We start from the raw sequence: 20,162 nt of genomic DNA, 5'->3' as shown, positions 1-20,162 counted from the left end.
CACCTGTAATCAAAATAAAAGTGTTCTTCTAATTTATTTTTTTAAACTCTTTATAATTTTTTAATATATATTCAATAGTCAAAGTTTAATTTATTGATGAGAATGAGAGTATTTGAAAAAGAAACTCTTTTATGAATCACATGAATCTTGTGGTAGGTAAACCAGCTTGTGATTAGGGCGAACATTAGGAGAGAAGGTCTCGGACGACTGTTCAACTGTCAAATTCTTTCAATATTTAATCAGACATTTAAGATTTGAATTTTACACGTAATGTAAGAATTTTTTTTACGGTAGAATGATAAATCTAAAAATGCTTGTCATTTGAATGAATTTTTATAAGTTTTTTTAATTTATCGATGGTCCATGAAAAATTTTAATAGGACATTACTTTCAAAATTACTTCAAAAAGCTTAGTAACTTGATTATTAAAAAATCATAATAGAAGGTCAAGTTTCTTTTCATCCTTATCAGAGTTGCCCCAAAATATTTGTGATAACTATTTGTTTTTTGATCATTTAGATATTTAATTTTTTAAATTGATGAATTATTTCTAACGATGATGGGATAAATTAAAAAGTACTCATAGAAATCTATCTAAATGTCTACATTCGTAGGTTTGTCAACCTATGAAAAAAAATCTCGATCGTCAGCTCCAGTTGGTATTTAAATTTTACATACTTGATTAACCGTCTAGAAAATTTAATTGTTGCACCCGGGAGTTTATGAGGATCATTTTACCATCCCACTTATGTACCAATTGATGTAGCACAACTCAAAAATAAAGATGCGCTAAAAAAGAAAATTATTGATCCTAAAAATTATATTAAGTTCAAAATATTTGTCTATTACATGATATTCTAATCTTTTTTATATTCTTTATTAAATAATAGATTTTTAAATAAAATTTAATCTTTTATAAAAATTGAAAAGACTTTTAAAAATACATTTTTTAATTCTAATTAATTATAAAATTTAACCACCTAAATAACTTTTAATAAAATTTAATTCTCGTCTACCACCTCTTTTTGAATTAGAGATATCATTGTGAGTTCGTGGTCTACTCAGACTCACAGGATCACAATCTGCTCGCGAGTTCATGACACGGTGTCATGAGCTCGTGGTTGTGCAATTACTTCGTCTGTGATTTACTTCCTTCGTATTAATCCTGAGACGGGTTGGCATGAGCGCTGAGAACGAGCGTATTCACCTTTTGTCACCGTGGTTGTGCAATCACTTAGCCATGAGCTTAAGATGGTTAATCTAGCCTCTTAACCATGAGCTCACAGCCAGACAATTGTTAGATCAAGCTAGACGTTGGCCCAAGCTTTCTCTTTCTTTCTTAAGATGGTCGAGCGTCAGACGAATCAATCCATCGAAAATTCATCATTTCACAAGGCGAAAGAGACTCACCCGCCATCTTGATGAGCTAGAAAATGTCTAATCCACCCAACTAAAGTGAATTGTGTTGGTATGAAAAGTACTAACTAATTAAATATACATTTATTCATAAAGATTCAAAGTTAAGAATTATTATGATTTAACGAGCTTAACTAAGTGGGTAGAAAAATCCTAATTAAGGCTAAATAAAAAAAAATCCTGATCAAATAATTGGGTAAAAAGTTTTGGTCGAGTGGATTAGGTAAAGAAGTCCTTGTCAAGTGGATTGGATAGAAGTCTTAGCAGATTGAGGATATTGGACAGAAGTATTAGGAGTCGAGGACATTGGGCGGGAAGTCTTGGGGTCACGGACACTAGGCAAAAGTTTAGGCAGATCAAGGATTGAACATCTAGCGAATGTCCTGAAGGTCCAATTTGAATGCAAAGTAAAAGTCCAAACAGGTTAAAAGGACCAGATATTTGGTAATAGATAAATTCTCTTGAGAGAAATAGGTGAAAATGCATTTTCCGTTAAGGGAACAATAGGTATCAGTCTGACCTAAGATTTTAATGAAATCTGAAAGTTAGGACCAGACAATCTCGAAACTGTCTAAAATTTTTTCACTTATGTTTTATATTATGTCTATATATTGTGTTAACTTTATGATGTAGGAAATCAAAATAGGGCACCCGGAATGGATCTAGGAGTTTGGAGACCCGGATGACTAGAAAGGATACAAACACTCGGAATTGCCCGAATCCAGTCACACGAATAGATGAGTTGTCACACTGTAATTGGCTGGCACACGTCAGACTCTAGGTGTCTGGAAGGGATCCAGACGCTCGGGAATGGATAGAAGCGACTTAGATAGAGATTCGTCGAGGTCAGCAGTCTAGATGTCGATAATGGATCCAGGTGCCCAGAGTTGGATAAGTCAGCTAGCGACGAAGGTGGATCAGATAAATCTTGGTGGGGGTATCTGAAACTGGTCTAAGCGTCTGGAAGAAATTATAAAAGAAGGATTCAACCAACAGCTTGAAACACACATTCAATACAACTTTCATACTCGTGTGCTGCTCCGAAATCGACTCTGTGATGTCGAAACAATGCTCCGACAACCAACATTCAAGTTACTACATTCTTCATTTATTGGTATCTTTTTATTTACATGTACTTTGTATTCAATTCAGCTGTATTCGATAAAGCTTATAATAAATTGTCCAACGAAAATATTTAACGAGTATATATCTTGGACTAACAATCGACGAGCTGTGAATCAAGTAAAAAATAAAGATGTTAACCTTATATATATTTTTATTTCTTTATTTCCACTACCTACTCTTATGTTTAATGAAAAATAAGATGCATTCTGTTCATCCCTTCTATCATTGTTTTTATTCTCCCTATTATAAGTTAGACGGTGAACTCATAAAAAAAATTTTAAAAATCATACAATTCATTGAATTTGATTATTTTATAAATAAATATTATTTAAAAAATCTTCAATATTAATTCTTAATTTCATATTTATCCATACAGCATATTAACCAAAGCCATTGATAAAAAAAATCCATAATTCACTATATATATATATATATTTGATAATTTTATAAAAAAATATTATTAAAAAAATCTTCAATATTAATTCTTAATTTCATATTTATCCATACAGCATATTAACCAAAAGCATTGATAAAAAAATCCATAATTTACTATATATATATATATATATATATCATACAATTCATTGAATTTGATTATTTTATAAATAAATATTATTTAAAAAATCTTCAATATTAATTCTTAATTTCATATTTATCCATACAGCATATTAACCAAAGCCATTGATAAAAAAATCCATAATTTACTATATATATATATATATAATTTAATTTAATTTATTTTTAATCAATCCGAGTCCAGTCGTAGACGGTCCTTCAATATAACTTAATTTTATTATTATTTTCGTAATCAATCCGAGTCTGGTCGTAATCCACATGGACAGACACATTTAAGTCCGTTTTAAAATGCATTACTTGCAAGCTAACGATCTGCTCTCCAGCTCATGACGTCATGACACAGCGTCATGAGTCACTTAGCCCTGAGCTCGTGGTCGACTGGTGAGGGCTGTCCGTCGGCCCAAGTTTTTTTCTTTCTCTTTCTTTCCCAGTCAAAAAATCTTTATCCGTAGATTTGCCTCAGAGTCTTCTCTCGCAGGCCCACACTCCACCGCCGAGAATTATTTCAACCTCAGATTGCTTCTTCCGTCCGTCTCTCTCACGCGCTTCGCTGCTCCAACTGCCCTCGCTGTTACGCAATTCGTCATCAATGGGCGATGCAACAGAGCAATCAATGCTCGCCTTCCAATCCAATCGGTTTCCGCACGTCTCTTTTGACTTTCGATCCGCTGCCCTCTTTTCATCTCTTCTGTTTTTTTCTCGATTGGTCAGCTAAATAAACATTCCTTTCTCATTCCGATAAATCGACGATCTGTCGGCTTGACTGGCCACCGGCGCCTGCTCCGATCCGATCGGCGATGGCTTTTTTCAGGAAAGGAAGCAAGAAAGGAGCCTCCTTTTTGCTCCTGGCGCTGCTGCTGATGTCGTGTTCCACCTTCTTCGCCCCGTCGCTCGCCGACCCTAGAATCGCCCAAGCGGCGCTCATATGCACCAACCACACCGCCTCCGCCGCAGCCAGATCCCCCTTCATCGCCAACTTCCTCTCCGCCATGGACGCCGTCACCCCGCAGATCTCCGCCCGACAGTACGCCAGGGTCGTCGTCACCGGCGGAACCGATCCCCCCAACGCCTCCTCGGTCTACGCCTTCGGCCAGTGCTTGAGGGACCTCTCCAAGTCCGACTGCGACCTCTGCTTCGCCACCTGCAAGACACAGATCCTCAGGTGCCTTCCCTTCCAGAAAACCACCCGAGGTGGTCGCAATTTCTTGGACGGTTGCTATCTCAGGTGAATCAAATAAAAAACAAAACTTTTCCTTATCACCCTTTTGCATCACTTGAGTTTTGATAGTGCTAGCAATATTGAAAGCTTCAGTAACTGATTATAACTGATTTTGATGAAGTTTAAATAATTTTGACCCAGTTGTTAGACAGTATTTTGATATAATAATATTCAACATTTAGAATTTAGAATTCAAGAATTTAGGGCTTAGGGTCTAAGATATAAGATTTACCTATAATTGTAGTAGCTACTTAATAGCTTTTACAATTGTGTAGCAACTACTTAGTAACTTTTACATAGTGATTTTCATAAAGTTTAAACAACTTTAATCAACTTGATAAATATTTTAATATAATAGTGCTCAAGATTTAAGATTTAAGGTTTAAAGTTTAGCTATAACTGTGTAGTTGCTACTTAGTAGCTTCTACAACCGTTTAACAGCTATTTAGTAGCTTCTATAATTGTTTTAAAGTGATTTTGACCAACTTAAAGCAATTTTAATAAAGTTTAAGCAATTTTGACCAAGTTGGTAAAGAGTGTTTTTGATAATAATTTCGATTAACATGAAATAATCAATTTTTAATGTTTTGGTAGCTGCCACACATTCTAGCTGCTACAACAATGTTAAAAGTAAAGATATTCTCAAAAATGGGACACTCTTTTGACTTTTTTTTTTTAAATGGATGTCCATTTGATGATTTGATAAATCTAGGACATCCTTTATGTATGACCGATGTACGTGAGAGAGTGAGGTGAATCACGTGATTTAAAAAAAAACGGTTTCTTTTTCGATTTTATAAAAATGAGTATGCAACAGAAAAATAACTAAGTAAGAAATCGAAAGACAGAACACAATTATTTTTTACTTGGTTCAAAGCATTTGGCGACTCATATTCTAAGACCCAGGTCCTTCGGACCTTTCCGATGGGTAATTCAGTAATCAATCATTTCTTTACAAAAATAAGTTGGTAACAAGACTACCAACTTTAGAATATGATGTGCAGAAAGGAAACAAGAGTAATAAAGAAAACAACTACACGTTACCCAAGTCTAGGCTCGTTTGAGCACGTAGCGACATCGTGTCGTTCTTGCGTCGTTGAAACTCGAATGCGGCAGAGTAGTAGTGTACAATCAGAGAAGTCGAATGGTCGAGGAAGCATGTAAACAAGTTGTATTCTTGAAGTTGCTCGTGGCCCTCTTTTAAAGCTCATTGGAGGGGCCTCCAACGTCTCTGAGGCGCCTCCTTTGAGGCTTATCAGATCCGCACAACGTCCGCAACTTATATGTGCAAAGTCCGTAGCTTATTCGCGTGAGGGCGCCTCCAACGCGCTTCGAGGCGCCTCCAACAGATGCACGAGGGTGCATCCAACCGACTCTAGAATGCCTCCCCTCGGTATAAACTTTATCTCCTTGAGGGTGCCTCCGACCTATCCATGGTGCCTCCATTCGAGCTCCAAGGCGCCTTGCCATAGCTTCGAGGCACGACACTATTCAACTGAGTCTATTTTTGCACTTAATCCTGCAAAAAAGAGTTAATCCACAAAACAAAATATACCCTGTAAAACAGAATTAGTACAATTAAAATAAAATGAATATTAGTTAGATCCTGTCTTCCGAAGACCAGGATCTAGTGATAGTCTCAGTTTAGACTTTCAAAATGGATCTAAGCTAGACCAGTGCCTACAATCCGACTGCGACTCGTCCTCACTGGATCACTCTCCTCCAATGACTTACCTCACTTACCATTTGCAGTCTCTTGACTTGTCTCTTGACCCACCAGGTCTTTCTGTCAGAATCGCACATCCGGACTTCAGCTCAGGTCCAGCAAACCCAACTGGACTTCTTACTAGAATCACACATTTGGATTTCGTAACAATTATAAGGTTCTCGGACCTCACTGGGCTTCAGTTCGATGTCAGGTCCTCTAGACCCATCAATTCTTGCACACTCGGTACAAAGGTTAGACAAACATAACATCTAACTTTAATCTATTTGTCATTTATCAAAATATGAGTTTGACCATTGGTTCTTTGCCCTTAGTTGTTCATACCATTATTGGTTATAACATTTATAGAAGATTATAATCTCAAACTCTAACCTTAGATATGTTGGACCCTTGGGATTGTGAGCTATGAGTCGTTTAGTGTCATGCCTAATTATGGCTTGTTCTGGTTGTCTGAGAAAGCCCAATCTCTCCTAGAGCAAGACTATATAGGCCTATCCTATTAATCCAAAGTAGGGTCGATATCAGCGATATCACCACATTGACTTCTTCATTATATACTTTTTCTACCGCCATGGAATCAGACATTGCTTTCTTACTACAGGTATGACGACTACCAATTCTTCGGAGAGGCACAGAGCCAATATGATAGAGTTGTCTGCAGTGAGCAAGAGTACACAGGGAATGCTACTTCTTTCTCTGCAAATGCAAGAAAATTGATCAGGAACCTGACTGATGAGGCTCCAAGGAACAATGGCTTTCTTGTTGGCTCTGTTGAAGGAGGCAATTCTACTGTGTATGGACTGGGGCAGTGTTGGGAGTTTGTGAACAGGACCTCATGCCAGACATGCTTGCTTGCCGCTAGAATGGCAATTCATTCATGCATACCTAGGCAGGAAGGAAGGGTGCTGAACTCCGGGTGTTACTTGAGGTATGCCACCACTCGGTTTTACGACAATTCGACAAATGATGCTGCTGAAGGAGGTATGTAGAGTTTCTGGATATGCCAGTCTGAGCATACCTTACCTTGTTTCACTGATTTCACTTACGCCTTATTCTGCTAATGGAAACATGCTAGGAAAGCTTGTCATGCATCAATACTTGAAGTAATAAGATTCGATATGGATACTAATGTTTCGCATGTTTGAAGCATAACTTTGTCTATCCAATTTATCATAAGTTTTTCTTGTATCGTCAACAAGATGCAATACTCACTTCTGTTGAAAGTAGTTGTTTTTACTCGCATGGTTTTCTCAACAAATATCCATGAAGCTTCTTTGAATGATGTTTCTCATTCAACTGATTTAGAGATTAGGTCCGAATATCACTTCGTAGATATTCTGTAACAGAGGACATGACGATCAGATAAAATTTTTTGTAAGAGTAAAACTTATATGAATTCATCTTGATACAATTGAAGTAAAGAATATGAGTAAAATAACTTGTAATTCAACTATCTAATTAGGTCCACAGGAAGGTTTGAGGGGTTAAGGGTCTGTTCCTTTGGTGGTGAAATTGTCACCTTATCTTCAGATCACCGCAAAGCACTTGAGGTGCATCTTGACACATCTAATGTATTGGATTCACCACAAAGCCTTAATCTGTGCTTCTAGTTATCGTTATGTCTAAAATATCAGCTACCTCACAAACCTTTAGGTCTGAATTCACTATTCCTCACTAAAATGTGATGTGTGCTAACTTTATGTTTGTCTTGACTATATTCTCTTACAATTCTACTGGACTTCAGGTGGCAGACACATTGCCGTGATCCTGGCCGTTCTTTCGTCAGTTTTGGCATCGGTGATGATTTTATCAGCAGTTATATTCATCCTTAGGGGAAAGATTATAAAGAGGAGGAAAGGTAAAGTAATTCAACAGTTCGAATTCATGAAACTTTAATGTGACAAACTTTTGTTGCACAGAAAGGAAGCAGTTGGGAGCTTTAGCACCTACTGTAAGAAAATCTAATCTCAACTTCAAATACGAGACACTCGAAAAGGCCACCAACTTTTTTAGCAACGACAATAAACTGGGTCAAGGAGGCTCTGGATCAGTGTTCAAGGTAAATTTCGATGCCATATCTTGCATAGGTTTAGTGTTCTGAGCCAGTTACCGACACCATATGCTCAACCATAGGGAGTTCTACCAGATGGGAGGCGTGTTGCTGTAAAGAGACTATATTACAATACAAGGCAATGGGTCGATCACTTCTTCAATGAAGTCAATTTGATAAGCGGAATCGAACACAAGAATCTCGTCAAGCTATTGGGCTGCAGTATCACTGGTCCTGAGAGCCTTCTTGTATATGAATATGTACCAAACAAGAGCCTTGATCATTACCTTTCTGGTTCAACTCGATATCTCATTTGCCTTTAATTTTCAATAATCTTACCATAAATTTGTGACCTAAAAATGTTTTCCTCATAGATGATGCAAATGCCAGGCTGCTTAGCTGGAGCATACGATACAACATCATCCTGGGGACTGCAGAAGGTTTGACTTATCTTCATCAAGAGTCGCAACTACGAATCATTCATAGAGATATTAAGCTGAGCAATATACTGCTCGATGAAGAGTATGCTGCTAAAATTGCTGATTTTGGACTTGTTAGACTTTTCCCAGAGGACAAAACCCACATTAGCACCGGTGTAGTTGGAACTTTGTGAGTTAGCTGGTTCAGCTTGAATCAATAGAATGGTTCCGATGTACCTTGCATTTTGTACTGTATTATTTACGTTCGGTATTCACTTTGTGAATGCACTTCTTACCATTGCTTGTAGAGGCTACATGGCTCCAGAGTATGTTGTTCAAGGCAAGTTGACTGAGAAAGTCGATGTTTTCAGTTTTGGAGTTTTTTTGGTCGAGATCATGACCGGAAGAAAGACTAGTTTCCAATCGCAGGATACTGTCTCGGCTTTGCAAATGGTAATGGTCCCTTTCTCAATCAATCCTCAGCTTGTTGTCCATATAGAAGTTCAAAAAACTAGAACAACTAAACTCGTATGTCTACTCAGGTTTGGAGTCTCTACACTTCAGATAGATTGCTGGAAGCTATGGATCCTATTTTACAAGGCAATTTTCCGACAGAGAAGGCGTCTCGAGCGCTTCAAATTGGGCTCCTTTGTGCTCAAGCATCTGCTGAGCTAAGACCGATGATGTCGTCGGTCGTTAAAATGCTCAAGGATGATTCCCCTATCCCTTCCCCAACCCAACCACCATTTCTCAGCTCCAGCATTCGGAGAGGACTGGCGGCTCAAATGAAAGTTAATTCCAGGAATGGAACTTCCACTCAATCTTCAGAGAACAGCACAACAATGACGGTAATCGAGCCAAGGTAAAAGGATTGAAACACTATTTCACTCTATGTAGGTTGTGATTGAATCGAGAGTATAGGCTGTGAATTTACATTTAGACAGACTTATTTGAAACAAATTTTGGCCTGGATCTTTAGGTTAGAAATTGTATTTAGCATAAATAATGAAAGGCCATTGTTTCTTCCAACTTTGAAAGATTTATCCAAAAACTTCTCTGAGCTGATATATTCAGGTAAAGGAAAGAAGTACTTTACCTTGCCTTTTGAATCTCCTCTCAAAGTCACTACTGAACGATGGATCCTTCCTCAGCTCGCTGAATGGAGTTATCTGCCCTGAATCCACAGGCTGGACATGTAAGAACCAAAACTGATTACTAGAGTTTGATAGTAAATTTGTGAAGAATGTTTCAGTGATCAATGTTCTTATTCTCCTAGTATAAAATATTACATGTGAAAAGTGAATACATTATTCATGCCCTCAAGGTTATGGTGTGATAGTAAGCGGTGGGACAGACTCTCTAGGCAATGAGAATTCTAATCTCATCTATGACACATTACACTTGATGAGTTCAAATTACTTGTGACGTTGAGCTATTCTTTAAAACATATATGTGCTTTCTGATTTATCCTGATGATTGGTAGAAAATTTTTATAGGATTAGATCGATCACCTCTAAAATTAGAGATACGTGGATTATAAAAAAATGAATATATTTTTCGCCATCAATTCATAATTTTTATATATAAACATTAATGATGTAAATACATATAGATTCAAATTTATTCATTTAGTTTTAATAAATTATTCAACTTTATCTATTAATTAATAAAATTCTTATTGCCCCGAACAATGCAGCGACCACGTCTAATAATAATAATCATAATAATAATAATAATAAACTCTTAATTTTATATTTCATTCGCGGACAGCACGGATATTAAACTAGTTCTGCCGCCGTAATTAATCTTAGCCGTTCAAATGTGAGCAGTTAGGATGGATGGCACCTGAATCGTACGGTCGGAAGCCGCCCTTCACGTAGCTAGGGCAAAGGAAGCCGTCTTATATATTGTTGATCGTCCGCCCCTTCCATGGCGAATAGCTAGGAAGCAGAGCATCCATGGCGGAGAAGCCTCGCGTGGTGATCATTGGGGCGGGCTTGGCCGGGCTCACCGCCGCCCGCTGCCTTCACGCCGCCTCCGCCGGTGACTTCTTCGACCTCTGCGTCGTCGAGGCAGGCCATCGCATCGGCGGCCGCGTGCTCACCTCCGAGTTCGCCGGCGACCGCATCGAGATGGGCGCCACTTGGATCCACGGCATCGACGGGAGTCCGATTCACGCTGTCGCCGCTGACATCGGCGCTCTCGCCGGCAGCGCTAGCGTCCCTTGGGAGCGAATGGACGGGTTCCCTTCCGATCCGCTCACCGTCGCGGAGGGAGGCACTGTCGTCGACCCGCTTCTCGTTGTCGACCCAATCACCTCGCTTTACTGCGGCCTCATGGACTCCGCCCGCGACGGCGATGCTCCCGTCGAACCGAAGCGCCCTGGCGTGGGGCCGTTCCTCCGCCGCGGCCTCCAAGAGTACCGCGTCTCCAGGGGAGACAAAGGGGCGGATGTAGGCGGCGGCTGGAGCCTGGAGGATATGGAGGAGGCCGTGTTCGCCTTGCACGAATTCGCCGAGCGGGTCTGCACCTCTGCCGATGACCTGAGCGACCTCGATCTGGCGGCGGAGGGCGAGTACAGGGACTACCCGGGGGATCATGTCACTATCGCCAACGGCTACTCTCGGATCATCGAACACTTGGCCAGCGCGCTGTCCCCGGCCACGATTCTCCTCGGCAGGCGCGTCCGGCGGATCGAGTGGCGCCTCGGCGGCGATGACGGCGGCCCGGTGAAGCTCCATTTTGACGGCGGCGAGAACCTGACCATGACGGCGGACCACGTCATTGTGACGGTCTCGCTGGGAGTTCTGAAGGCCGGGCTGGGGAAAGAGGGCGGCGGCGAGACGAGCGGTTTGGAGTTCTCCCCGGCTCTCCCCGAGCGCAAGCGGGAGGCGATCAGGCGGCTAGGGTTCGGCGTGGTGAACAAGCTGTTCATGGAGATGGGCGGCACCGACGAGACGCGGTTCCCCTTCCTCCAGATGGCGTTCGCCCCGCCGACGAAGGAGGCGAAAAGGACCGTCCCGGCGTGGATGAGGAAAACGGGGTCGATCTGCCCCATCTATCGCGGCTCGCGGGTACTGCTGGCCTGGTTCGCCGGAACCGAGGCGCTGGAACTGGAGGCTCTCACGGACGAGGAAATCATCTCCGGGGTGAGCGCCACGCTGGACGCGTTCCTTCCACCGACCGCGGCGGCAGCGAGGGTGCAAAGGGTTAAACGGAGCGGGTGGGGGCGCGACCCGCTGTTCCTTGGGTCGTACAGCTACGTGGCGGTAGGATCGAGCTCGGACGACCTGGACGCGATGGCGGAGCCGCTGGCCGGAGCTAGGGTTTCGGCCGTGGTTCCGACTCCGGAACTACTGTTCGCCGGGGAGGCGACGCACAAAAGCCACTACTCGACCACTCATGGAGCGTATCTCAGTGGGGTCCGCGAGGCTACGAGGCTCCTGCGACACTACGTGCCAAAGCTATGCCCTAGCGCCGCGGCCACTTAGAAAAACAAAAGCCTTTTCCATTTGCATTTAGATGTCGTTCATTTTCTGATCGCGTTACCTTTGAACAAAATTTCGATCGATCTGAATTTTTATTCGTTTATTTTTCTAAATAGTTTATTGGGTTAATTTGATTTTGATTTTAAAAAATATTCGATTAAATTGAATAAATTGAAATTAAAAAAAATGAATCGATAAATTTACATGTTAAAAAAATTAAGATAAATCAGTTTATTTGGTTAATATAGATTGAATTAATCGATATTTATTTGATTTTTGATTAACTTGATTTTAATAGAGTTCTAATCTCATTGCCATGTTTGGTTAATAGTCAGGTGTCTCTCCTTACCTTTGTAAGTGAACGAATCATCTTTTTATCATCATGTAAAAGGTAGATTTGGATTCGGGGCATGTATGCAAGGTATGAGTGACAAGAATTACAACGGGGCATATGGGATGTCCAAGTAGAAGTCGTATAGGAGATAGACTTAGTGATCATACGAGTAGGACACAAGCAAGCATAAAAGATGTGGTAGCGTGGAGAGCTGTTCAACCACAAGTCATGGAAGAGATAAATTTGAATTGTGAATACAGCATAGCTGATGGCTCAACGAGGGTTGTTTTTACCTAAGTTCATAGTGTTGGACTTTGAGTCATGCACATTGCGTGCAAATTGATACTTGATATGGTGTCAAAGGCACAGAATGATGTGACAATGCACATGCATTCAGAAGCCTGGTGTCAAAGTAACAAAATGAAGTAGCCATGCACATGATGTGCATGGTGACATTTGGAAGCAAGGCGTCAAAGTAGTACAATGATGTGATTATGCACATGATATATATACTAACATACATAGCGTATAGGCTGATATGTGACAGGGAAAGCACGAAGTGTGCAAACTGACATTTGAGATGGTGTCAAATAGCAGAATGACAGGGTAAAGCATAATGTATACATGCTGCTGACATTTGGCATGGGATGAATGCAGTAAAGTGTTATGGACAAATATTTTTTACGAGTAAAGTGTTCTGGACAGCCATCGTGTAACTGTCAAGACAATCGCCATCAATGCATTATAAATAGATAAGGTTGGGCATCGACAAAAGGGAGCGGAGAGTAATGAAGAATCCATGAGTAATGTTCCACTTTGTAATTCTTTATTTTTGTGAATAATAAAGGTTGAAAATTTTCCTGCACTTCACTTCGTGTATTGTTTGTTTGAAACTCTCGTTGGGCATTTCTCTTGTCCTTTGTGCGAGGCTAGTCGACAAAAGCATGCTCACGACTAGTTAATTAGTGGCTAGTTCACAGTCACGAACTCGCAGCTAGTCCACTACCGTGAGGTCGCAGCTAATTATTGTCTGCTCCATGGTCACGAGTTTGTAGTTCGTCCATGGCCGTGAGCTCGCAGCTAGGCTGAGTAGTCTAAGAGATAAAGAGAATATTGTTCGTTGTCAGTGATAAAAAGAAGAGAGATAAAGTTGGCATATGGCAGGCAATGGGACCGTCGCATCGACTGGCGGCTCCCGAGAGATGAGAGCAATTTATTGCATTCATCGGGGAACCAACTTTGATTGAGTTAGGATAAAATATTTGTTTTCATACTTTGTCTTTATCTGTCAGTCTTACAGACCGATATCATATTTTATTCCAATCCATCGTAATTTATTTAGATCAAGTACTTAATTTTTCTAATCTAGGATAGATGGTCGAATTCTCATATTCCACCAACTAAATAAATTTAGAAAACGAGATGATTCTTAAATAAATTTAGAAAACGAGATGATTCTTACATGGTACCCAGTATTATTATTAAGAATCATATTCTATCCACTAAATAAATTTAGAAAGCGAGATGATTCTTGACATGATACCCAGTATATTACTAATTGTTCAAATATAGTATACATGCACTGCATGAGTTTTGAATTTAATTATTTGGAAAAAAATACTCAGTCACTTATCACTGTATCATATCTTATGCTATGCTTATTTTGGAAAGCGTAAAATAAAATTAAGGAAAAATTTCTACCGTGAAAAAATTTTCATCATTTATTTCATTGAACTTTTCAGATGGAAGAAAAACGTAATCTATCCACAGATAATTTTGAAGTCAAAATCGATCATCTCAAAATTAGACGAAAAACAGCGGATGAAAAAAAATAACGCATGTATCCTTTTTCATTCACAAAATTACACCATATACAAAAAAATAATAAAACATGCACCCTTTTTTAACTTATAAAATTACACCATGTACCAAAAAAATGACGCATGTATACTTTTTTATTTATAAAATTACGTCGCATGTATCCATCTTCCTCAACGAAGATAAACAAGAATACAAAGGAAGAGATTTCTTTACCCTTTCTCTTCTCTTCCTCTGAGAATAATTTTCCACCATAGATTCCTTTCTTTTCTTTATCCGCGCTTGAAAGTAAATAAAGCATTATGGACTTCTCTGCTGGTTGATTGACTAGTTGATGACTTAACTTTGATGTGTGTGTATAAATTTTCCCTTCAAATGTGACCTATAACTAAATGATATTGGACTGCTCGCCACAAGTACTTCTCAATTTATTCTGATGATAAGTGGAAAACTTTCGTAAGGTTGAAACGGTGACCCTAGGCTCTCTCTCTATATATATATTTCCTGGGCGACATCCCACGTGAAACATCTGACGCGGATAAAATTGATTTTTTTATTCCCTCTTTCATCTGCATGCAACATGCAAGTCTTTCTCCTATATACACATAGACCAACACCAGCACATTGGTGCTGATTTACATACGCCACAAGCACGTTGGTGCTGGTTTACAAAAATCAACACCACATTAGTACTAATTTGTGCAAATCAGCACCAACAGTGGTATTGATTTGCACACTAGCACGCTTGTGTTGGTTTAAAAAATTAGCACTAACGTGATGCTAATTTTCACAAATCAACATCACGTTGGTGTTGGTTTGTGAAAACCAACACAATAGGCTGGTGCTGATATTTAAAGACTAGCACCAAAATCCATGCAGAAGAGAGACTTACATGCGCATGAGAAAGAGAAGAAAATTGCATGCAAACGAAAGAAGAGAATATAAAAATTTAATTTTGACCGCGACAGATGATCCACATGGAATGTTGCCGATAGTTATGTAAGACAAGTCACCTAAGATATCTTTAATATATATATATATATATATATATATATATATATATATAGCAAGTTGTTAGTCTACACACCCATGATGGACAACCACCATGAGTGCCTCTCACACATGTGGAGGTGCCTTCATGTGTGAGAGGCACCATGTGCAAGCAAGGCACCTCCGCGTGTGATAGGTGCTCATGATGGTCGCGTGAGTGTGCAGGCGTCTGAATGTATGTGAATGTTAGGGATTTGACGCCCGAATCACTTCCAAGTACCATACATTCACACACCTAATCAGGCACGTATAGAGGTGAGAAAACTAAGGTTAATAGACGTAACCAAACTACGGAAGTCAGTCGTAGTTAAGTGGCGTTGCTCAGAATTTCTCAGAAACTTTAACAAGAAGGTGGCAATCCAATTAGGTCGTCAGGTAATTAAACGACCAAGCCTAGAAGGGCTCAGAAGCCAACTGAGCCTGCACTGGGTGCCAGACCCAGCCATCACGGGTCGCCTGTGATGGTCCAACCACCTAGTTTGAAGAATGTCGATACATGGAATTTGACATGATCCCAAAACAATAACTTTGGCGTTTACTCAACTTTCACTAATTGTGAAGACCAGCAACAAGCGTTCATCATCTCCAGAAAACACTTGCACAACATGAAAACACATTATTACTTTTTAGTAGCATCTTAATAGGAATCTACAAGAAAACAAGTATAGGACTTTTCTTTCAATTCCAATTACTTCCAGAAAGCTCTGAGCAACAGTGGTCTGCCCCCTGTATCATCAGTAAACACCAAATTACTTCAATATTTTTCCATGATCATAAATGACAGGCAGACAAACAAATACTGAAACACCATTAAGTTTGTATCTACAGAAAATGATCATGGCTGCCTTGGTAAAGGATACACTAACTTCCCGTGGAAATATTTTTATTGGTACTTTTGATCAGTAATGCAAAAAAAAAACATGAGGGTATAAAGAGAAATAGTTAGTCAAAGAGTTAGTTCATATCTTGTAGCAAAGAAAGAAAAAAAAATCTAGTATTAGAAACGAGATGATGGAGTGACTCGGACTCCAGCAAAGATTTCCTCAAGATTAGAAAGGGAGGATTGAAGGTGTCCCACTCGTTATGGGTTGGAGCAGCTCATCTGTGGTTCAAAGATGGACTCAACCAAGTGGTACATTGGAGCATGGCACAAAGTAGATGCACAATCTCACTGCAGATGGAGCAACTCCAGCAGAGATTTCCTTGACATTAGAAAGGGAGGATCAAGGTGGTCCCAAATTGCTCTGTGTTAGAGTGATTCACCAGTCCTTCAAAGGAGGGACTTAGCCAAGTGGCAAACAGTGGTTTTTGGCACTAAGTAGCTAAGTAACCTCATTGCAGACCCTACGACACTGCCAGTGCTACCTTAACATTGTTACCAAGACAAGTCAACCCCCTTAATATCCAAGTCATTTTCTCCTTCAAGGAGGTGCTTCTTGGTCATTTAGAGGATCCGCCAACGATGACGAGCCTCACTCTATTTTCTCCTTGAAGGAGGTGCTTCCCTCCTTGAGGATTCATGCATAATATATGTGTAAAATGCATTGAGTGAGGATAAATTTTTGATATGGCCAATGTTGGCACCAAGACCATCTATGTGTCATCAACCCACCTAGGAGTTAATATACCAAGGATCCTTGTAAGACCTCCACTTCCCCCCATGCCGAGCTCAACAACAGCGCTTCACCCAAACATTTCTTTCCTCCAGCACTCCTCCATCTTCAGCTCCCTTCCCACAACATCCTACCATGGTGAGGTGAGTCTTCTGCAGCACCTCCAAGATGGTTCTACACGAATAACACAAGATACGGTTGACAATTTTATGTGATTAATAATGACGGATTTCAAGGGCACAATCTAATTTTTCATCTCAATCTGTCCAAGTGAATAAGATTAGAATCCCTTCCAATGTGATTCGAGTGCGTTTCTAGTCAATTTTCTCTAGAAGATTACTTGACTGGCTTCTCGCAACTCTCCTCCCCCCTTTCGGCAACATCTATGTAGCATCAAAGGCAGAGGGCAATATAGATAAGCTTGATTTGGTAGTGAATATGCAACTCTATTGAACCTACAACAGATGGTTGGGAATGTCGAGTGACTGAATCCATGGTCTCCAATTTTAGGACTATGAATGTCATTGAAGAAGATTACAAGGAAATTAGGCTCTGCATCCATTGTCGGCAAGAAAATTATATCCATCGGGAAATTAGGCTCTCATTGCTTATCAATGCCACCCAATCTCCATTAATGTCCTACTCATGCATTAGAGGTTACAATCTCCTCAATCTATAAGATGCCCCTTAGAATGATATTAATTATTAATATAACTATACAGACAACACCAAGATGAAGAAAGAAACGTGTCAATAGCAATGTTCTTCAAGCTCTATGTTGTTGAATAAGTCAAGATTTGGTAAGTGACATGTGTTGTCTAGTGTTTTTCTATTTAAGCCCACGATAAGCACAGTGATCATGGAAGGCTTTGTGTTGGCAAGTGAACTCAGTCGTTCCAAGGAAAAGGATCAAACTAGGATGTAACAATGTGCCCCTATGAATTGGACATGTTGGACAATCATCATCCTCTTCATGCTCACTTTTGAGTAAGTTCATGAACCGATAGTAACAACATGACCTCTCTACTGTGTCCTTCATGACCCATTCCCTCTTTGTATGACATAATCCCACACCTGGTTAATTGTGATATCGCCAGGACATTGGGGAGCAGTCTCCAGCAAGGAATAGATTCAATGGTAGGGACAATTTAAATGGATGCTCATCCTTGCCGTGTTAATACAGACTAATGAGCCCATTGACTTATGTGTTCTTTGGTCATTCAATTTTAGGTGTCATGCACTAGTTTCTAATGTTTCTCCATGTTAATTTTTTTTAATATCCGTATCACTGTTTTTTAACATTTGTTGGTGCACCTCTTAGACTAAACCCTCACTTCAATCTATCATGACTTGGTTTACATCAGCATTGAGTCTAACTCCTCTGACTAATCCTTGAGCTCCTCATCCTTTCTCTTTTAGATAAGTCGCCTCCTCCCTTTCTACGCACTATTGAAATTATACTATGTATGAACAAATCTAGAGTAGATATTACAATATGAAGCATAGCAGGCCTTCAGACTACCCAATTCTGAAAAAAAGGGAATCTTCATCCACATGCCACTTAATAAGATGCATAGAGTTAATCTTAAAGAGATGCATAGAGTTAACCTTGGTTAGACTATATTATATGATTAAGTTTCTAATTGATGATGTTAAACTTTGAGTTACTGACCCATGTGTTGCATTGTGATTTGTGATTTTAAATGACAATTGTGGATTGGGATATTCATACTTGTCCTGAGTTATAATATTAATTGATCATTGACTTGCTACATGATATATTAACCTAACTTGTGATTGTTTTATGGATTTATAACCTGAGAATCAATACATGAGTTTGTTTTAGAGGGGACCATGTTATGACATTAATCTTTTATATCAGAAATCAAGTCATTGTTTGATTAATTGGAGATCAAGGAGGATAATAGTCGCTTAATGATTTTAAGCTTTTGGTTCCATGTGTTAATCTAAGAGTCGATTGAACTTTGTAGCTTATTATTTAATTTTGTATTGACATGAGAATCTTTAATCCTTATCACAAAGTGGACGTGTAGTGGAGTTGGCTTACTGCCATATTGTGCTTCTATAATTGTTTTGTTCATTGTCCCATCTCCACAGGAACAGTACAATCGAAGAAGAAGATATACTTATCCCAACACATACTTGGCCAAGAAGGATGCCGGATAAAGGTTAAATTCTTTGAGTTATCTCAGAATCAGGTTTTTCTATCAAGAATCGGTTCATAAAGCAGAAGGATGATTAGGGATTCTACCTGGAGAGGAGGGATCACCACCAGCTATACAGCATCTTGTTGTAACGATCCTTGAGCCAGCGGAAGCTCCTCCGCAAGGAGCCCTTCATCCTGCCTTCCACGGCGTAGGCCTTGTAGTTTGCGACGCGCTTCCTCCGCTGGAAATCGGGGTCGCTCAGGGCCCACCTGCTCTTCTTGGAAGAGGAAGAGGAAGAGGAAGCGACAGAGGAAGAGGAGACAGCCTTCTCCTTCACCCCTTTGGAACCGTAGCCGCTGTAGGAGTAGGTGCTGTAGCTCCTGTAGTCGTAGAGGCCGGAGGGTGGCGGCGCCGCCTCCCGACTGCCGTAGCCCTCGATCTGCCAGTTGCCGCCGCTGGTGGACTTGGATCGGCGGCTATCCATGGGAGCAGAGGAAGAGGAGGAGGAAGGCGAAGTGCGGTCACGTCGAGGGAAATGGAATTTGGGGGTTCGAAGTTTGAAATGGGGGGAGAGAAGGCGGCGGCGTGAGGAGCTGGGAAAAAGAATTGGCAACGCCGTTGACCGTTGCCTATTTGTTGGTGCTTTCCTCAATTAGAGCTATTTTTCTACGTTATTAAAAAGGGTTAAAGAAACACATAAAGAAAGATTTTTTTTCTTATTTTTTTTTTATGGGGAAAAAAAAGAAAGAACAATTATCTATGATTCTTTTAAAGAAAGAATAACTCCTTTTATTTATTATATTTAATTTTAAAAGAATATTAAAGGTGCAATTACGTCGAACTTTAGTGGTTGCATTTGGAAAGGTAGGAATCAATTTCTAAATGATTCGGGGTTTATTAAGTTGGAATGAAATTAATAATTCTTCAGTAATTAAATTAATATTTTTGATGTGATAAGTTGGACTTACCCTAATACCAAATATAGGATGAGTAGATACTGATGAATTATTTTATAATATATCAAAGATTTGATTGATATGATATGTTGGACGTCCCCTTATGTGTCTAACATAGACGATTGAGTGCCCTGAAACTCGCCTATGCTGGGTGCCCCACCCAACATGTCATCTTTCTATATATTTAAACAAATTTTTAAATTA

At 39.9% G+C, this 20,162-nt stretch overlaps 3 protein-coding genes across 3 annotated transcripts; 2 read left to right on the top strand and 1 right to left on the bottom strand.

The window, feature by feature from the left end:
• The first annotated feature begins 3,601 nt into the window (after positions 1 to 3,601).
• Positions 3,602 to 9,854, top strand: LOC122018554 (cysteine-rich receptor-like protein kinase 3). Its single transcript, XM_042575895.1, has 8 exons — positions 3,602 to 4,342; positions 6,664 to 7,043; positions 7,807 to 7,920; positions 7,982 to 8,121; positions 8,196 to 8,406; positions 8,487 to 8,721; positions 8,840 to 8,984; positions 9,074 to 9,854. Exons 1-8 carry the CDS (start codon positions 3,915 to 3,917, stop codon positions 9,395 to 9,397), a joined length of 1,977 nt encoding a protein of 658 aa, XP_042431829.1. The 5' UTR covers positions 3,602 to 3,914; the 3' UTR covers positions 9,398 to 9,854.
• A 589-nt stretch (positions 9,855 to 10,443) lies between these two features.
• Positions 10,444 to 12,132, top strand: LOC122018555 (polyamine oxidase 1-like). The gene has a single exon (XM_042575896.1). The coding sequence runs from the start codon at positions 10,490 to 10,492 to the stop codon at positions 12,020 to 12,022; it is 1,533 nt and encodes a 510-aa protein (XP_042431830.1). The 5' UTR covers positions 10,444 to 10,489; the 3' UTR covers positions 12,023 to 12,132.
• A 3,606-nt stretch (positions 12,133 to 15,738) lies between these two features.
• Positions 15,739 to 19,646, bottom strand: LOC122021945. Its single transcript, XM_042580131.1, has 2 exons — positions 19,107 to 19,646; positions 15,739 to 15,947 (listed from the first exon to the last, which is right to left on the bottom strand). Exon 1 carries the CDS (start codon positions 19,484 to 19,486, stop codon positions 19,121 to 19,123), a length of 366 nt encoding a protein of 121 aa, XP_042436065.1. The 5' UTR covers positions 19,487 to 19,646; the 3' UTR covers positions 15,739 to 15,947; positions 19,107 to 19,120.
• Positions 19,647 to 20,162: the final 516 nt, after the last annotated feature.

Source organism: Zingiber officinale, chromosome 9A, assembly GCF_018446385.1.
Source record: "Zingiber officinale cultivar Zhangliang chromosome 9A, Zo_v1.1, whole genome shotgun sequence".
Taxonomy (NCBI): Eukaryota; Viridiplantae; Streptophyta; class Magnoliopsida; order Zingiberales; family Zingiberaceae; genus Zingiber; species Zingiber officinale.
Note: the sequence above shows the minus strand (reverse complement) of the source record. Positions and strands in the feature narration are given on the sequence as shown.